At 45.6% G+C, this 19,521-nt stretch overlaps 2 protein-coding genes across 2 annotated transcripts in view; both read left to right on the top strand.

The window, feature by feature from the left end:
• Window positions 1–4,034, top strand: part of LOC126541371 (uncharacterized) — a 42,223-nt gene extending 38,189 nt beyond the window's left edge. The window contains exon 13 of the mRNA XM_050188123.3: window positions 2,172–4,034. Within this exon, the coding sequence (XP_050044080.1) occupies window positions 2,172–2,429 (258 nt within the window). The 3' untranslated portion in view covers window positions 2,430–4,034. The remainder of the gene's footprint in view (window positions 1–2,171) is intronic.
• Window positions 4,035–5,643: 1,609 nt separating this feature from the next.
• Window positions 5,644–17,930, top strand: LOC126541210 (microtubule-associated serine/threonine-protein kinase 3-like). The gene is made up of 6 exons (XM_072286515.1): window positions 5,644–6,667; window positions 9,875–9,927; window positions 13,419–13,622; window positions 14,123–14,284; window positions 16,276–16,367; window positions 17,696–17,930. Exons 1-6 carry the CDS (start codon window positions 6,631–6,633, stop codon window positions 17,892–17,894), a joined length of 747 nt encoding a protein of 248 aa, XP_072142616.1. The 5' UTR covers window positions 5,644–6,630; the 3' UTR covers window positions 17,895–17,930.
• The last annotated feature ends 1,591 nt before the right edge of the window (window positions 17,931–19,521 follow it).

The raw sequence follows: 19,521 nt of genomic DNA, 5'->3' as shown, positions 1-19,521 counted from the left end.
AACAACGTGAGACGCTTGGTCCACAGAGAACTATACGCACACTGCTCGGTATCCTACACCGGCGAGCCAGGACTTTCCGGAGAGGTGGCCCTCAGGTGAACGCGGTGCAATCCGTTGTGTCCCCACAGTGATGGCGGCGAGCGACCATTGTTTCTTTTTCTCGTGTGCTAGCCAGAAAGCGTCTAAAGCTCTGCCGGATGAAAATCCACTCGGCTAGAGCAAACCGAACACGCACCGAAGTGCGACGCGCAGGGGTCAGGGCAACACGAGAAAAACGTATGCACTCTGGCTGGCTCTGGCAGCACGCGGGTAGGGTAGCAAGACCAAAAAAATTCAAGACGCTCAATGTATCTTCGCGAAGAAAAGTCAAAGTAGGAAAAATAAATAAGAACGTAGTTACTTTGGCTGGCTTTAGTGTCTTAACATAGATGCTTTGGCGCAGGTGAAAAAAGTATTTTATATTTTTTTATGTGACATGACGGCACAAATTAACCACCACAATGCTTCGTCTCATTGGACCTCGCTGCTTCCTTTGTCAACTTGTCTAATAGTGTGTTGATTTGGCTTGTCCCGTTGTATGTTCCAATGCAAGACTTTAGAAAAGTCAATGCACCTTTGGCGTCAAATGTTTATAACAACATTAGACCCACAAGGTTCCGCAATTGAAAATCTGAAGCACTACTTTAGAAATGTCAGTGCTCCTTTCACATGAAAAGTTTATTAGATTTATACTCATAAAGTTTCGGAATTCATATCCATGCGCTCCATAGATTCCGCGGCCTCCGCGAGATGCCGCGGTGAGCCCGTTTGTCGTCAAAACGCCATTGAAACTTTGTGCTCGGATGGGGCTGCTTACGTTATGTGACTCCCGGTGCATGGGCGTTGCCACGAAATCCAGCCCGAGTTTCCTATTTTCGCGGTGAAATGTCTTTTTGAGCATTAAAAAGACATCTAGACAAAATCCAGAATGATTTCCGGCGCCGGGGATTGCTTTGGTCGGCAGTGCATTGACAGCACGAAAAGATTTCGGCGGGGGCAGAAGCCCCATAAGCCCCCCCCCCCCCTGGTTACGCCCCTGCAGTACACGGAACGCAATGTAAGCTTGCAAGCGAAAGCATTGGGAGGAAGTAATTTAACGGTCTGTTATGCTTGACGCGAAACTCGCCACGTTGAGTTCACTGCATGGCTATGACGTCATGTAGCTGAGCACAAGATTGCGGATTTGATTCATCGGCTGCGACGACAGCATTTTTGATTGCAGCGGAATGCAAAAACGCCCGTGCGCGAAAAAAAAAAAGAATGCGTGCAGGTTAAAGAACCCCCGGTAGACAAATTATCTGGAGCATTCAATTGAGGTGCCAGTTACGGCCATTGCGTCTGTTTTATGATTTTAATTAAACCTCACCAATCAATCAACATCTCGCCTGTTGCGTATAAGAAGCCCCAAAACGTGCTACATTTTGGTGGTGTTTTGGTGGTGGTCTCTTCAACGCTTGTACACTTCTTATGCAAGTACCGAGTGTTTCAGCGAACACTTCCAAATTTTTATGAATTTTCTGCGGCAGATAGCACAATTCTAGTCCATGAGCCGGTCTAATCAAAGATGCAGACATTACCTGCACAAAATATTGGAATGCATAATCGACTAAGTAACAGAAATTCACTAATTAAGTTTAAGTAGTTACCTTATGGCACATATTGCAATTTACGAATTCTAGGGGAAGTTCGCAAGCCGCATCCACTTGAAAGAATTCTCACTATGACACCAGTTTCGAGATACTAAATTCCGAACTTTGCGGAGAAATGCATTCGCGTCGCAGTTACTTTTGTGCTTCAATGTATAAAACGACATTTCTTTTAAAGAAAGTAAGAGGAACGACAGCGCCTATTTACCGCAAGTTCGACAGCGCATATGTCGTAAATGGTGTCATCCACACAATTCTTCTCGAGTCACATACGCCTTGCAATCTTCCCACTAAAAAATTTTTAAATTTTTTTAACTAGTCCATTATGCATTTCAATTTTTCTGTGAAAGCAACGTCGACCTCTTCGAGTAGACCAGCACATGGACTATAATTGTGCTATCGGGCACAGGCCACTAAAAAAAAAAAAAAAAAACTTTTTGAAAGTGTGTGGAAACGCCTTGTAAATTTGTTTGATTCGTCATCTAGTATGCAGACGTGGTCAGTTGCAACAACAAGGCGGTCTTCCCGGGTGATGTGCTGTTCGAAATCGACGGCACATCGGTGGACGGCATGTCGCGGCCACAGGTTGATCACCTCCTGAGCGCCGGCAAACCCGAAGTCACGCTGTCGGTGGTTCCTCTGTCGCCAATGCGCAAGCAGCGGTGCCTGATATCGAAGATCAACGAGACAGGCCTGTCCGACACCAACGTTCTGTCCAAGTCTACGGCTGCCTATATAGACTGATTGCTTCACTACTGCCCCTGCCGTCGGGCAGTTGAGTTCCCGTAACGCTTTGACGCCTGCAATGTTGTGCTTGCCAGAAAGTGCATATATAGGCTGCGAGAACTTGTTTTACGCCGTTTTACACAAACTTCCATCCATAACGTATTTGTGATTTTTGCAAGATCTAGCCATCGCACTTTTGTGTTAGGTGAAGGTATACGTTTAGAATGCCTGCCGTAATTATGTTGCATTTGAACGGAACGTTTTTTCAATGGACTATACCAGGATAGTTGTCGACATCGCGAATTTAGCGTGTATTCAAATATTGTTCTGCAACGTCGCAGAGCAGAACATCGTTTGCGTTCAACGTTATTGAAAAAAAGCTGCGTGTACATGTGCGAAGTTTGAACTGGCTGTTACGCAAGAGTGCAACTTTGTGTGATGAAATGCTTGCTGGAGACGACTGGGGTAACGACAACGCTCTTCAATGATTATTGTGAAGCTGTGTCATCGGCGGAATTTCACAGCCTGGCAGTAACACTGCGAATCCTGCGGCACCGATTTCAGCCTTTGCCATTTCTCTCGTTTTCTATGTCGTAGATTGAAATTATAGCAACTGCTCCCATTAACGAGCGCCTCAGACACGTTGGCGTCATGTTTAGTAGGAGGGTGTACCAAATGCGTTTCTATATACGGTTTTCTCACCGATACGAGCGTTCTTGTTTAGAGAATGAATGACTCCTTTGTGCGCATCTACCAATTGTGCGCGCTGATATATTGGCCTATTGCTTCCTATTGCTTTGCAGAACATTTTTCTTAGTTTCAAGGACGCTCTCGCCTGAGGCAACTTGCCCGGTTAGGGGTTACATAGTCCGTGTTACAATGAACGTGTGCGTGTTGTGAACCTGTTTGTTCTGCGAAATAGAAGGCATAAATGTGCTTTCCTGATGAAGCACCAGCAAGCGCATACAGGCACATTTCGTACTTCATTTGTATTTGAACGATAAAGGTTGCTGCCATTTCTTGGTAAATTGCGCTGTGCAGAGAAGCGTACTTTCAGCGCAGGAAAAGAATGTGGCCAGGTGCCACCCACAGCAAAACGAATTTCTTGACACAAGTGCATGCCATGTGATTACCACAAAATTTTGGAACCGCATGCGTATGGTTTCTCCTTATGGGTTACTACGAGGTGCAAGCACGTATGTTTAAACTGGTCTATGGCTCTCAGATAGTTGGAAGAAAAATTGAAATAAAGGCGACGTCGTGTAATTTGGTGACGGTGGTACACGGGTTGCGGAATTCCACCCTCCTGTATGAAAACATTTGTCGCAGTGTTACAAGTACGCCCGTTCCGAGAAAAGAACACGGTACAGTGTCCGGGCTTGACAATATATAGCAGTTAGGAAAGGGTGCGAGTGAAAGCGGGCGAGGGTGAGCCGGCAATTGCGGCTCACAGTTGTCGCAGTGTTACAAGTACGCCCGTTCTGAGAAAAGCACACGGTACAGTGTCCGGGCTTGAAAATATATAGCATTTAGGAAAGCCAGTAGGCTGAATGATAAGCAAAGTAAAGGTGTGTTGAAATATCTCGCGCACACAAGGCAGAAAAGTGGGGACGAATCGCGCCGTGTTCCGTCGCGCGCAAGGCTACGGGGGTATAGGGTAGGGGGAGAGGGGGTGTTCTACTCCGGACAGCGCCCCCCCCCCCCCCTCCGGGCCGCTGTATCTTGAAAGCCATGTGCGACTGGGATAGGGTGCGCCGTGTGCTGCGTTTTCGCGGCTTAGTTCGCGTTGATGCGAGAGGCAGCACGAAGGTCAATTCGCTCGTTCATTGCTGCTGCCACGCTTCCTCACTCCAACGTTTGACAGCGAGTTTCTGCGGTCATCGAGTGAGATGTGTTCATTTTTGGTTGTGCGCGCGTTACACCATGATTTGTTAATTTAGCTTGTTTGCCTTCGTTTACAAGCATATACGGCCGATATAAGTACCATCCGAGAAAATAACACGGTACAGTGTCCGGGCTTGAGAATATATAGCAGTTAGGAAAGGGTGCGAGTGAAAGCGGGCGAAGGTGAGCCGGCAATTGCGGCTCACAGTTGTCGCAGTGTTACAGTGTCGCAAGGTTACTTCGTATAGCTGTCTATTAATTGGATTAAACTCCCAACCCCTCGACTTAGTGGGCGTTTTATCGCGTGACCTCCAACATTGGGCATTCGGGCGAACGACACACATCAAGCCACCATACTTCTCGGCTCACGCTCGCAGGCGTTCTTCCGCACACACAGCAAGCGGTGCGCGAGGCGCTATCTTATCGCACTTGGACGTTATACGGAACCTCGCGGCTGACGCCGATGTCCAGAACGCGCTCCCAGTGTCCATATAATCGCTATCCCATTACTTCATTATCACGTTTACAGCTCTGTCGCCTTACACACAGATTTCACACAAACATGTTGCATGATCTGAAGAACCCCGAACTGTGCTGGTAGCCACATCTGCATAATTATAGAGCGAAACTGTATATGGCTAGTTTCCGTGCATGTTTGTTCTCTATGAACAAAACTCTCATCGTTAATGGCTCGTACCCCGTAAGCATTCATGCTCCCGTAAGCAAGCAAAATATGCAATGGCTCATAGCCCCGTAAGGCAGAGGCTACAAGCACTCAGCAAAGTGAAGCGAACAGTGCTTAAACTTTTTCTAATCACTCATAAAACATATAGAGCAGCATGTCGAAAACTGTCATCATCAATGGCGCATACCCCCATGAGCAAGGGCTCATATCCCCGTGAGCAATGGCTCATATCCCCTTAAGCCACCAAAAATTGCAATGACTCATAATCCCATAAGGTTCATGGCTACTCACTTTGCGCGAATTAGCTGCGATGACACTACCCCTGTTGTCATTGTCGGTGATTTCAGTGTGGATGTGTCGGCATCGAAAAGTGAATGGTTTACGCGTTCCGTGTTGCAATCCCTTGCGATACCACACCGATCCGGCCCAACCTACCACACAGCGGCGTACTTGCATCGATTAGACATTATCAAACAATGTGATTGAAGGTGCTAGTGAAATAATTACCACCGATCAAGACAATAAATGAGTTGGTACCTTTCTTTAAAATTATGTGTCACTTCCGTGTCGTGTGCTAAACAGCTTCGCTTATCAACCACCTTCACAGAGTGGAATGGCTCATGATCTTTTCTTTCCTTTTCGTCCGTTTTTAGCAAGTCTATTGCATTAAAATGCGTAGGTACGAGGGCGAAACAAAAAGTCCTTGCCCGTATGTTTCTTTTTGCCAAATTATGGCTGTATATGCGAAGTCAACATATTTATTTCCAGTGGTGGACCTTTCTTGGACCGGCCCGGCCTTATTTGCCGATAGCTCCACGGCATGCCGGTGCTGTCAGTTGTTGAAGATGGCGTTTGCGCTTCACACGTCCACGGCGTACGAGCAACGAAGTGTGGCCGTCAGAATCGTCGACAAGCTCCGGTCATTTCACTGAGAGAGTCTGGACCACCCACCATACAATTCGGACCTCGCCCCTAGAGATTTCCGCGTTTTCTATCTGCTGAAGTTCCTGGTAGGATAGCGATTCACGGGCAACGATGAAGCCAAGACAGCAGTCGGCGGTGGTTCCACAGTCAGCCGCACGAATCCTACCACAGGGTCATCTCAAATTTGGTGCTGATATATGGGACAAATGTCTGAACCGGTGTGGGGACTGTATGGAAAAATAGCGTAAGCTACGTACGCATATTTGTAATTACCCATATATACCTTATTTTGGCTAATAAAAAAATAAGGGTAGATACTTTCTAATTCGCCCTCGTATTTACTGCTCGTTGGCATTTTCCTGCACATGTATTTATCGAATATAAGCGTCATGAGCAAAAAAACAATAAAAAAACCAATTAGCGGCCAAAAAAATTTCACACAGTGTGTTTGTGCCATTTTTGAAAAAGACATCGTCATCGCCATCAAGGAAAGCGTGCCTCCACGTGGAGGCTTGCTGGTTCCCTCGAAGAAGCAGAAGAAGGTCGGGGTGGTCGTACGCCTTCCAGTCTCCGCGTGGCAGCACCGCGTCGTAGCACCGCTTCCGAAACGACGGCGACTTCCCTGCGACCTGTCCGGAGTCCGTGTTGTCCCCCGAATCTTGGACGCCAACATCGCACACCTTGCTACCACGTATTCAAGAATCGAGCGCGCAGAGACCAAACGACATGGTCGTTGCTGCTGCTTCGCCTACCGACAAGCCCGGTACGTTCAGTGACTTGAGGGACACTGGCCAAAGGTATACAGCGGTACTGATTCCATGCCTAATGGCAAACGTTAGTTGTTGCCTAAAGCACTATAATTTCTTAGCCGAGGAAATTAATGCGGAACTGAAGAACGCCGTGTACTCTAAAGTGCCCCTCACCGTACTTGGTCATTGCAAACAGGCAAATCCGACGCGCATAGGTCACCTTGTGCCAATTGTGTCTACAAAGTATCAAGTGGCTGCACGGCGCGAACTGCAGAAATTTCTTAAAGGAGTCCACGTGCCCTTCCTCTGGAATGATCTCCGTTTCCAGCCAGAGAGTCAAGGTTGCAGTAGGTTTATAACCTATCCCGAATTTTGTGGGAAAGTCCCGGCTTTTTAGGAAATGTCCCGACTCCCCACTCGACCCAGTCGGGACGGCCAAATGTCCTGACTTTTGTCTCTTTTGTACTGGACGACAATGAATAGACCAGATTTTCTTTTTATAGTGTTTGAGAGTTCGTTTGCACATTCTTCTCATTTGTCTTCTGTTGTACTGTCATAAACACATAAAGGCAGGTTCGTTTTGCCGTGGTTCCAGTTCTGTTTTGGGCCCCTAGCCGTTCACAATACTGCAATCTGTATTGGTAGTCTTGTTTGCCAGGCTACTAAATTGCACGTTTCTTGTTGTAAGTCGCGAGACGGTGGGACAAAAAAAAATGTTAAATTTTCTCACACGTGCAGAATGGCGGATCCTGGCAACTGACGGGGGGGGGGGGGGGGGAGGGGGGTCATCGACAGCCGCACCCGCTCCCTCTCCGTCCACTGGAATGTTGGCAACGCTAGGTTACGCGCACAAATGCCTCTAGCAACGTGAGACCCACTTCCTGCAATGTCACCGGTGATGGCAAATAAGCTCGGTAACTCGCCGAATGCAGAACGTGTTTTGATACTGCCACTGGAAGTGTGCCGTGCAAAAGAAAAGTGTCTGTGTGTGGGGGGGGGGGGGGGGGGATATGGTTGATCCCTTTTTCTTAGGAATCGGTAGAACGTGAAAGTGAACCGTGTCTTCACAGAAGCACTGCGCAAATCCCCCGATAAACCACAGGCGTTCGCAAACGGTACAAACGAAACCGAACGGGTTGTTACTAAATCGGTTCGTGAACTCACGTCCCCTGCAGCGAAAGGCGCACGGTCTGCGGGCCGGCGACCGCGTTGCAGCTTTGCTTTTAGCGCTCGGCGTCTTGTTGGCTAGTGGCGTCATGCTGCCGAGCCACTACGGCGAAGGTACGAACATTTTGGTCTGGCTCCGTAGTGTCTTGGGCCAGTTGAGTTGCGACGCACTCCGCTTTAGGAATGCGAGCGGCAGAGTGGCGCGAAGGCGTTCTACTTCACGCCGGCGTGTCTCTCGCCAGGCCAAATCGAGATTCACCTGTCGAGGTCGTTGCCTTTCTGCGCCGCTTAGCACAGCAGCTTTCTTAATTGGTGTAATCGCAAGCGAAGCAGTAGGCGGCGTGTAGGCACTGCTGATGCATGTTGAAGCAGCACTCCGTAGACGATGAAGCGTCACAGGCTAATTAGACGCGAAACACAAACCATGTGCGGAAACTGCGTAGCCACCTCACCAGAAGGCCTACACCATGTACGCCTGGCTACACACAGTTGGAACTCCCGCTGCGCTGAGACTACCGAAGCGCTCACTGTCGGCGCTCGTTCGTGTCATGGTGCAGTACTTCGCTTCAACTCTCCTAGATGGCGGCGCCATCCCCGTCAAGAGAGAGAGCACATTTTTATCGTTTGCGCCGACGTCACATCCGTTACAGGAAGTCAACGGCGTACCCCTGCATGAAATACTTTCGTATTAAAAAAAAAAAAACGCGTGCCTTGTCACCCAAAGGTCCATCGTCGGGCCTGGTACTTTCGCATCTGGCATGGGAAAAGAAGAAATATCCCTTGCGGGTGCTAGTCTAGGTAGAGAGAGAGAGAGAGTTGGAAGCGGTGGCATCGCGACATTTCTATTTTCTCCTATCTCCTATAATAATCTAGCAACTAGAAAGAAAAAGTTGAGGTATACAAGATACTCCCTTGGTGACTTCGTACAACTTCCAATCTATAAACAAAATTTGAAGTGCTTGTAGACGCGTGCTTGTGATAACATTTATGCAATGTGTCTTTCACCTCGTTCCTCCCATTATCATCCCCCATTGTGACCCTTTTTCTGCCTCTCTTCCCCTTTCCTTACGTAAAGTAGCAGGCCAGATGCTCGATTTTCCATCCGACCTTTCTACATTTTCCAATCATTAAACTACTTCTTCTTGAAGTGCCTGGTGAGGGGAACGTGGCGCAGGGAAGTGTTTCCATCTTCATTGCAAAGCTGCACAGAAGTCATCGCTCATTATTATTTTTTTTTTGTAGGACGGTTTGCACTGCTACACTTCTTACGCCTAGTAATATTAACAGCGGAGCTGTTCTAAGTCGAGCCTTCGCCGTTCGTTGTCCGGTGTAACGCAGGGGGGCGGAGTGCGCGCCGGGGAAGGGGGGTGAGAGGGTTATAGGAGCAGGTGTTTCGTCGGCGCCCGTCTTTTCGCCCCATGGATTCCGCTCGGCGCGAGCGGCAGCGCCATTGTCGCGCTAATTCCGAGCATCCAGAGCGAGGAGCTCAAGCAAAGCGCCAGCGGAGGGAAGCCGCTATCGCCAAGGGTACTGCCGAGGCAAGCCAACCCCCCCTTTCAAGAGAAGGCAACCCAAGCCTTCTCTTGAGGCAAGCTAACTCCTAACTTCGAAAGCAGGAGGCCCAGCACAGATGTCGACGCGGAGAGATGCCTCCCACGAAGGGTGCCGATGGGTGGTTCAAGAGCGAATTCCTCGACCGTCAGTGCGGCCACAGCTGCAAGGTGTGTGATAGACTGCAGTTTGATCACAACCTCACGCAACTGAAGAGTGTGCGCAATCCAGAACCGATGCTCGAATCTAGCAAAACGACGACAACGAGACAAAAGACCTTCATGAAAATCGCGCTGAACACGAGTTCAAACGTGAGAAAACAACCACCAGCTTCGCTGTTTTGACAGCTATCACTGCGTGGAACTCGCTTCACTTCTTTTTAGATCAACTTAACATGAAATACTCAAATCGCACATAAAAAGGCATACTAGTTTATGTTTTTATACTGAGATAATTTGTGAAGTAATATAAGCCGCCCGTACTCATTTCCTTCTATATTGCAGGCTTGGACAAGCGGAAAGTGTCGGCGAAGATGCTCGTGTCGCTTTACCCCAGGGTGAGGAGCTTGGATTTTCAGCACTACTTTTACCTTTCTCACACTTCACTTGCGCACCTCATGTCTTCATACAACGATGACAGGTTGAGTCCAAGTGGAATATCTTACTGCATGTTTATTTATTTATTTATTTATTTATTTATTTACAGTACCCTCAGAGTATGTATACATTATAGAGGGGAGAGGCTACATAGAGGAGGTTAAAAATGAGATTATACAGAAAAGACACTGTATAAGTAACAATGACAAGTTATGCTAGCTCACAAATTCACATAATAATAAACAAAAAATAACAGGGGTAGTTCGCCGTAGAAGTTTGATGATACACTTTTCAATACGCAAATTATGAATGGTAGATCAGTACATACAACGCTAAGTTCCAAATGTCGGGTTTATACAATAAAAAAAGTCACATGATGTATTATTACAAGTTTCATGATTTTCATGATTTCATTATTTAACTAAAGCATCTCTAAACTGAACAGGATTACTTATGCTAACAATAGATGGTGGCAGACCATTCCGTTCGTTGCATGTTTTGGGTAAAAATGATTGCGATTGTGTTAGCGTGTTAGAGCGATGCATATGTACCTCATGCGTGTGATCTCTACGTGAGGAGATGAATGGTGCTGGATTAATCCATGCCGACCGAAGCGCTGCGTTCTGGTAGTAAATCTCATGAAATAAGCATAGGCGTGATTGTTTCCTGCGGGTTAACAGCGAAGGTAGGTTCAGTGTAGTCGTCATTTGGGTTACGCTTGCCGTACCATGGTAATTAGTATAAACCGAGCGGAGTGATTTTGGACGGTTTCGGAGCAGTTAATTGAGAGGGAATGATGTGTTTCCCATACTGATGATGCATATTCCAACTGTGGACGAACATATGTCGTGTATAACAATTGGTTGAGTGATAATGGCGCGATCAAGAAGTTTCTTCTAAGATATCAAAGTGTGCGATTAGCTTTGCTCGTTATGTGGTACTGTCAGGGTAAGTTATAGATTATATGCACGCCGAGATATATCTAGTTTCTTACGCTCTCTAAAGGAATGTTAGCAAGTAAATAGGCAGGACAAGCTTCATTTTTACGGGATATTCGCATCGATTTACATTTCTTGACGTTAAGTTGCATGTCCCATCTTTTAGTCCAGTTATGCAGTGTGTTTAAGTCGTCCCGAAGAGAGGAACTATTAGCATCATAAGTATTTTTGCGATATATTATGCAATCATCTGCAAAAATACAAATTTCAGACGAAATGTTATCAGGTAGATCGTTAAGGTAGATCAAAAATAACAGCGACCCAAGCACAGACCCTTGTGCAACGCCAGATTTGATGGGTGTTAGAGTTGAATTAACTTAGCGTTTAGAAATTGCATGCGGCGTGTTAGAAATGCTTTTATCCAATTAAGTACATTAGTATCAATGTTTAGTGCGCTGAGTTTAGATAGCAGTATGTGTGGTGTACTTTGTCAAATGCTTTAGCGAAATCAAGAAAAATATAGTCCGTAAGAAATCCTGCGTTTAAGTTGGAATGCAAGTCGTTGGTAAATCAAAGAAGCTGGGTATCACATGAGAATGAGTGAGTGAGTGAAGAAACTTTATTGCACGTCCGGTCACATGAGAATGCTCTACGAAAACCGTGTTGGCTAGATGTAAAGAAGTTGTTAGATTCAAGGTGATTGATTACCTAAAAATAAATTACGTGCTCCATTATCTTACAGGCAGTGCAAGCTAATGGGCCTATAATTAGAAGGGTTGTGCTTATCACCAGGTTTATGAATTGGAATGATCTTAGCCGTTTTCCAATCTAGAGGCAATGTGTGGTTGTGAAGCGACTGAGAAAAAATTAATTCTAAAATTATAGAGCAATACTCACTAGCTAGTATTGTGTAAAAATGTAATGCTAATTCCATCAACACCACATGATGATTTTAATTCTAATTTAGTTATGATTGATTTAATACCATTACAATTAAATGCTGCGGGCTCCATCTGGGGGTATATTTTAGGCCGTATTTCGGGAGGAGGAGCAACATGTGAAGACGGCAAAAAAGCCTGTACGAACGTGTCATTTGGCACATCAGCGCATGCGTGGTCGGCGATTGCGTTCCCAGTTGGAGATATGAGAGGGATCTTTGTAGTGCTATCTCCTTTAATAGAGCTCCAGAATGCCTTACTGTTAGTGTTCAGTAGCTTGGGAAGGGTAACGTTGTAGTAGGAAAACTTCGCAGACCTTAAGTTAGAAAAGTACGTAGCGGCAGCGCATTTGTATGAGAACCAGTGTTCAGGATTTAGTGACCGTTTAGCGATACGAAATGGGCGTTTATTTTTGTTGCTTAGTTTGTTAAGGTGTCTGCTATACCATGGTGTGTTACTATTTGAATAGATACGTTGATCTGGAATATAACGTTTTATCAGATCACAAACTTTTTCTTTAAAGAGGCGCCAATTTGTCTCGACAGAACGATCGAGATGGCCGAGTAGAAACGTGCAAAAAAAGAAAGCAAGTTCGATGTTTATTGCAGAGAACTTAGCCTTTTTATAATATTTTATTTGTTTAAATCGTTTACGCTTCAGCGGTAGGGATATCGTGATTGTAAAATGTAATGTATCATGGTCGCTAAGGCCAGGTAAGTGCGTTATCGCAGATATAATATCAGCTGATGATGTCAGCACAAGATCAAGTAATGATGACGTAGTGCCTGCTACACGTGTCGGAATAACGATCGTTTATACAAGGGTAAAGCCAGAACAAATAGCGACAAACTGATTAGCCTCAGTAGATGATGGGGAAGGGACATGTGCTCGAGCAATTTATGTTAGGAAAGCCAAAGTCGCCCATAAGAATTATCTTTGCTCCGGGGAATCTTACCATTAATTGATTTAGATAGTCATGTATGTGATCACAAGATGAGCTATTCGAGCGTGGCCAGTAGCATACGCCTCAGATATTTTTTTAATGGTTAAACAACACCACACAGACTCAATTTAAGTGATTATCGGTACATAAAATCACTCAACGTTTTCACTAACAGCAAGCAAACAACCGCCCCAATTCTATCAGTACAGTCATTTTTATACACCACGTATTTTTTATGGCAATGAAACATTTCCTCGTTTGTTATTTTGTTAGTCAATCAAGATTCAGTTATCGCTATTATGTCAGCATCAGTGTCATCAATCAGCGAAGACAATTCGTCCATTTTATTAAATATACTGCGAATATTAGTGAATACAACGGATATAACATGTTTCGAGGAAGTGGAAGCATCTCCCCACGCGTTTCGCTGTTGCGAGTTCTTTAAGACACGACCAGAGCGAAGAATTCGAGAGTGTACTCTAGAATTCTATAATATACTCTAGAATGCCACAGCCCTGGAAGTGGCACTTTATGAGGATGCATCCTGTGGACGGGTGGTCTCAGCTAAAGAATAAAAATAGATAAAATCAGCAATATATAGCAACGCGCTTTGTGCACCTGCTCGTTTTCAGATTCCAAAGACTGCCTCTGTGCTGCTGGACTTCTTCATCAAGCGCGAGAGCAAGGTGTCCCTGATGCGTGAGCCGCTGTCGCACTTCTGCCAGGAAGAGGTGGTTCTCCACGCGCAAGAGTGCCTCCTCAAGCTCAAGAAGCAGGTCATCACGTACCAGGACATCCGCGATATGGTCGAGAATTTGGTCGGCCTCCACAACATGGTAAAGACGCCTACCGCATCTCTGCCGATATGCCGCGTCTAAAACGTTTTATCTATAGTGATGAACGACAACCGTAACTTCGTGATTTTGTTTCATTTGTGAACTGCCTTGAAGTTGACCTCCAAAGCTTTTCCAAGGAAACCTGCAGCTGATGCACAAAACAAAATTACGCAGGCTGTCTTGTTTGGCAAGGTGTGCGCACTTTACATATATATTTCATGAAGTTGCAATTTGCGAAAATTTCATGCAATTCAATAACATCAAATGAATCTGTTAATCAACGCTTTCTTTAAGTAATATTTATTTGTATAACGAAGAACTGAACGCGATTGTGGGTCGTCGCAGATAAACAGATATTTTAGTCAACTATACGCAGCTGTCTTCAGTATGCAATGCGGGGCGCCATACTTTCTGAGGTGCTCTTTATCATCACGTGAGTAAGCAGGGTACATTTTCTGTACGAATGCTATCTGCTATCTTAGACATCGCTCGTCACGCAGTGTATAAAGAAAAACACGGAAGTTGCGAAAGAACTCGGTGACACCGTACGCAAGCTGACTATCATCGTGGGCGAGGTTGCGACATCCTTGGAGAAGATCGCCGAAGTGCCCGTCACGGACTGGATGGCCATCGGTGACGCTATTGTCAACAAGCTTGAACGGGTGGGCATTCTGCAAGTTTTACTCGAAACGACGACCGCGTTGTTTTACGCGCGCTTTGATCGAAAAAGGTTTTGCGTAGAAACATACGCAAGTGTTGCTTAGAGCAATCCGCTGAGAAGCTTATAAGGAAGATAAGACCTCAGGGAAATTCCAAATCAAGCAATTGATCGTTTAAGGCAGAATTCGCCGGTTTTACTCAGATTAGCGACATTAATTATGCTTGGCCAGTACGTGGAAGAAGGAAGGCTTCATAGTACTTCGAACAATGATGGCTGTACAGTTGCCGTGGGATGGTTCAGGTGTTCGCCTTGACGCCTTGAGCGAGAAAGCTTCGGCGTCGGCGGCAGTGTAGGAACACCCCTCTCTTAACGATAACTTATGTTTATTATCGAGCAAACCGTATAAAGGATGATGACAAATATTCCCTCTCTTTTTACGGGAGCCTTGTTCATATAGGGAGCGAAGAAACATGGGTGAGGAAAGTGAGCATTCACTCATAACTAAGGCATCGCACACAAACAGGAAGAAAGATTTGTCGCGTTGCTGTGCAACGTGGGAGTAGTTGTCTGTGTTAACTAGTAAACATTCGAGATTAAGACGTGACGGGGGGGTTTACATTTCGTTCAGTGTTTATACCACGAGCGCGCAGCAACAGTCGATATCGTGATCTGTTGAAGGAGAATGTTCGGCTATAACGCTAGCAGAACACTGTTATGTTGAAGAGCAAAAAAAAAAAAAATGAAACACGGCCATCTAGCAGTGAGACCGGACATCCTACAACGTATTCTTCTCCTTTGGTTGTATGGATTTCTCTTCACACGTTGCAGCGACGTGCTGATACCGGTGATAATGAAGGCGTGTAGTTATGCTATTCAATGTTGAAAGGCAAATATAATATAAGCTAATACGAATTTTTTACTCTACACGACCCGTGAGTCCGTTTATCGTGTCGATACCCTAAATCATATAGATTATGGCCAGGCTATTACGGTATTTGGGCCCTTCTGAAATAAAAAAGAAATAAATTATGGTGTTTTACGCGCGAAAATCACGATCTGATTATGAGGCTCCCCATAGTGGGGGACTCCGGAAATTTGGACCACCTGGGGTTCTTTAACGTGCACCTAAAGCTAAGTACACGGGTGTTTTCGCATTTCGCCCCCATCGAAATGCGGCCGCAAGCCGCCGCGGCCGGGATTCAATCCCGTGACTTCGTGCTTAGCACCCCAACACCATAGACAGTAAGTAACCACCACGGACCCATTCTTAAATAGAAGAGTAATGTTGTTTATGAATGTGATTCAATTATTCCTAATAACCTCTTAGCCTAATTCTGCTGGCTCTTCCTAATGTTAAGCTGTACACGGACTCCATCAAAGATCTTCGCGTTCCCACAACACGGGTTGGAGAAATTGAGAGCAAACAGACTAAGTGGTGCCTTTAGACTTCAGAATATCGAATATGCTAAACACCGCCTACTTGTTTTGATAATGATTATATTTTGTCCGGCATGGGATGTTAAATTTGAATTGAAAAGAAAGGCATAGACATGAACAAGAAAGCCGATACGACTGGGGAGCAGTTACGATGCCGTCGTTATCTTTTAACGCGAGGCTTATTTTTATTGTAATTCTCAAGAAGCACGTATAGGAACGTCACAGAGCCTCGTAGCAGATGTCTATCGCTCTGTTCATCTTAGCCTTTCTGTCATAACCTTGTGCCTGTTACCCGCCGTGGTTGCTCAGTGGCTATGGTGTTAGGCTGCTGCGCACGAGGTCGCGGGATCGAGTCCCGGCCATGGCGGCCGCATTTCGATGGGGGCGAAATGCGAAAACACCCGTGTACTTAGATTTAGGTGCACGTTAAAGAACCCCAGGTGGTCGAAATTTCCGGAGTCCTCCACTACGGCGTGCCTCATAATCAGAAAGTGGTTTTGGCACGTAAAACCCCAAAATTTAAATTTAACCTTGTGCCTGTTGTTTGCTTCGCAGATGAATCCACCTAAACCACTTCCATTCGCTATGTTTATTCCACGGATGCGTGACTTCAAGAACATGAAGATGCTCGGGGCCGGCGGCTTTGGGTAGGTTTGCATACAACACTGTTGCGTTTTTGTCCTTGGCTTAATTCCCGTGAACACTGTGGGGGCATGTCCGAGGTGCGATTCTGTCAGCAAGAGGGGACATGCAAAAGTGCTCGTTTGCTAACTCACGCGCCAGCACGCACGCACGCACGGGTGCACGTGCGTAATAGTAATAGTCTGCGAAATGCAAAAGCGCTGGTGCTGTAATATGTCTATAATAAGATGTGTTTTGTGACAGCATATATTGTTGTTATAAACGAGAAGAATCACCGGAGCAGGCGAGAGGCTTAATGTTTTGTTACAAAATTAACAGACAATGAAGCCTAGCAAATGTAAGGGTAAGTTAACTCTGCCTTGTCAGTGAATTATGTATATTTTAGTGATTGTGTTTAGGATGTAGGTTCTATTTGTAAATGGTTGCGAGGCGTTCTTAGAAATTCCAGGTAAAGCTATTTCCGTGAAATTCTCTTTGCATGGTTCTCTTTGAAATAGGGGTGTGCCAATATTCGAAACTTTCTAATTACGAATCGAATAGTCACCATTCGTAGACGCGAATAGTTTTCGAATATCTTTAGAATATTTTCGAATATTTCAAAACGTCAACTGCGCCCAAGGAAACAGAAAACTGGAGCAGATGCACGGTAAATTATCACGATCGCGGGCATAGCATGACATAAAACATGAGAACTTTCACCGTGGATCAGGCTGTACGTCACTTAGATAGCCACACTTTAAAGGCTGTACAGCGATCATTCGCGCTATCTGAAGAGTCGCTAATGCGATGATATTCATTGCTTCTAATGCTCCGTCTGTGCTTTTCATAAACAACTCTTCATACGATACTATGCAATGACAGAATCTTGCCAACTTCAAGCATACTGGGATGTCAACATTGTTTTATGCTGTCATAACGGCGGTTCCTTATTCAAAAGCTTTTGGAAAAGTATACGATATTTGATTCGATGTGATTCGCTTGTGTTACTATTCAATTCGTATTCGATTCGGTCTTAAAAATGAGCATTCGCAGACCCTTTAATTTAATATAATAAGGTTTATAAATGTTTGGGGTTTATCATCTCAAAGCAACACTGCAGGTATGCGATGCACCTTAGTGGAGCGCTCTGGGATAACTTTCACAACCAGAGGTCGTGGAGCATGCACATCAATTTAAATACAGGAGCGCTTTCGTTTCGGCCACGTAAAGATTTATCATTGATGGCAGCATCCTTTTCCTCTAAAGTTACATAGTTTTGTATATGGCAAACTTAGCAAGCAGCTTGCAGAATGTGGAGGCAGCAATGTCTCCAAGCCGGATTCTCACTCCGCAGGGTCGTGTACCTGGTCACCTACCGTCCTGCTAACTTCGTGGTGACGGTGAAGCTTGTGAACATGGACCGCTTCAGACGACACAAGCAGGCCGCCATGGACAAAGTTGTCGCGTCCGTCATCAGGAACCCCTTCCTTGTCAAGTATTACTGCTGCTTCTGCGTCAAGGTGAATCCAGACGGCCGCATCACTCGTCGGTAGATCACTGGGAACGAAAATAGAAGAAATAATAAAAACTCTGCCTCCTGAAGTTGCTTTGCAAACGATCAATGATGGCATTTCTACCCACACGTGCCACATGCTTCACTGGTAACAGTAACCTCGGGGTATCGCTACATGGTCAAGTACTAGCACACGTACTAGCACACGTACGTGACTGATACTTGCACGTGCCCAGTAAATCAACATTGTGGCGCTCTCAGATATGCCTGCATGAGAACTAATCCTCAATAATTTGGCTCGCCGAACTGGCCTTGCGCCGTATCGCCTGCATATACAGGTCTGTAGTCGACCACAAACGCACCTCCCATCGCCTATATTTTTCTAATGCGCCTCTTCGGCTCCCTGGCCATCCTTAGTGCCCACTCTTCCAACTCGTCCTGTGTGATCCGCTTGTTGACGTGCTGCTCCACGTTGTGTGGCCGACGCACTAGCTGAGTAGCTGGCAGCTTTTGTCTTGTCCACTTCTCACACGGTCGTAGCTCTACTAATGTCAGCGTACTACGTTTTACCAGTTGCTCCTCATTGGGCACATAGCCTAGGCTTCGGCATCTTGCGTATAACAAGGACAGCTTTATCAGAACGAGACCCTTTACCGAAGACATGTCAACTAAGCTGTGAAGCGTTCGCTAGTTTCGTCGTCGTCATCCTGATCATCTTCGTAAGCGTGCATGCACACTCAACATAATTAGTACACTTTCCTATAGCTTATGCTGCTATGATAGCGCCCATTCTCGCCTTCCTTGAGATCTTCAGTGCGTTCCCGTGGCATTATTCACAGCCACGGTCAGTTGTGTAACTAGCCATCAACAAATATGACTTAAAAAAATATCCGCATTTTGAAAGCCAAAATTCGTTGTCGTGATCGCTTGCAATGTCAAGCCGATGTCGGAAGCGTTTAGTATAATGCCGATTCCCGGAGAACTCGTGTATTCCCTCAAGTTCAGTGACGGTGCATTGCAACTCGGGCGTTTCATATTAAAGCTATAAGAAAATATTATTAAGTAAGAATTATTCATTTGCCAGTTTATTTGTACAGAACACGGTACTGTAATACATACTCCACGAAGTTCTTTCACAGTCGAACACAAGAATGGCATGTCACATTCGCACGTTGTTAACGTTGCATGAAATGCAGCGGTTTACATTTACAAGGCAAGATACAGGGTGTTCAAAATTAAGCTTTATGAATTTCTTAGTTAGGCACTGGGAGGCACGCGAATACAATCTGGGGAAATATGTGGCCATGGGGACACAAACTGAGATGATAATTAGAGCTGTCAGCAACCCAGTTATCTAAAATTTGATAACTAACTTTTTGTTGACTGCAGTAGGTGGGTATGTTTGTAATGAAAAGTTAGAGGCAGTCGTGTTTCTGGGGAGTATCAGTTCGAAGAATTCCTCTACCGTGTCTATGCTCCCGACGTATCCAACTCCAAAATTTAATTCTCATTCGCATGATTACGCTTGCAAGAGAGTTAGCATCTGCGCGAAGCTCCTCCCTGATGTGATGCGGCTGTTGCGTGTGGCGTTTAGTCTAACCTAACTACAGTGGCTAGAATAGGAGAAGTGTGCGCAAGGCGCCGCCTCTCGCGTGGGCTTCTCGGAT

This window comes from Dermacentor andersoni, chromosome 2, assembly GCF_023375885.2.
Source record: "Dermacentor andersoni chromosome 2, qqDerAnde1_hic_scaffold, whole genome shotgun sequence".
Classification (NCBI taxonomy): Eukaryota; Metazoa; Arthropoda; class Arachnida; order Ixodida; family Ixodidae; genus Dermacentor; species Dermacentor andersoni.
This window is presented reverse-complemented; position numbering and strand designations above follow the sequence as displayed.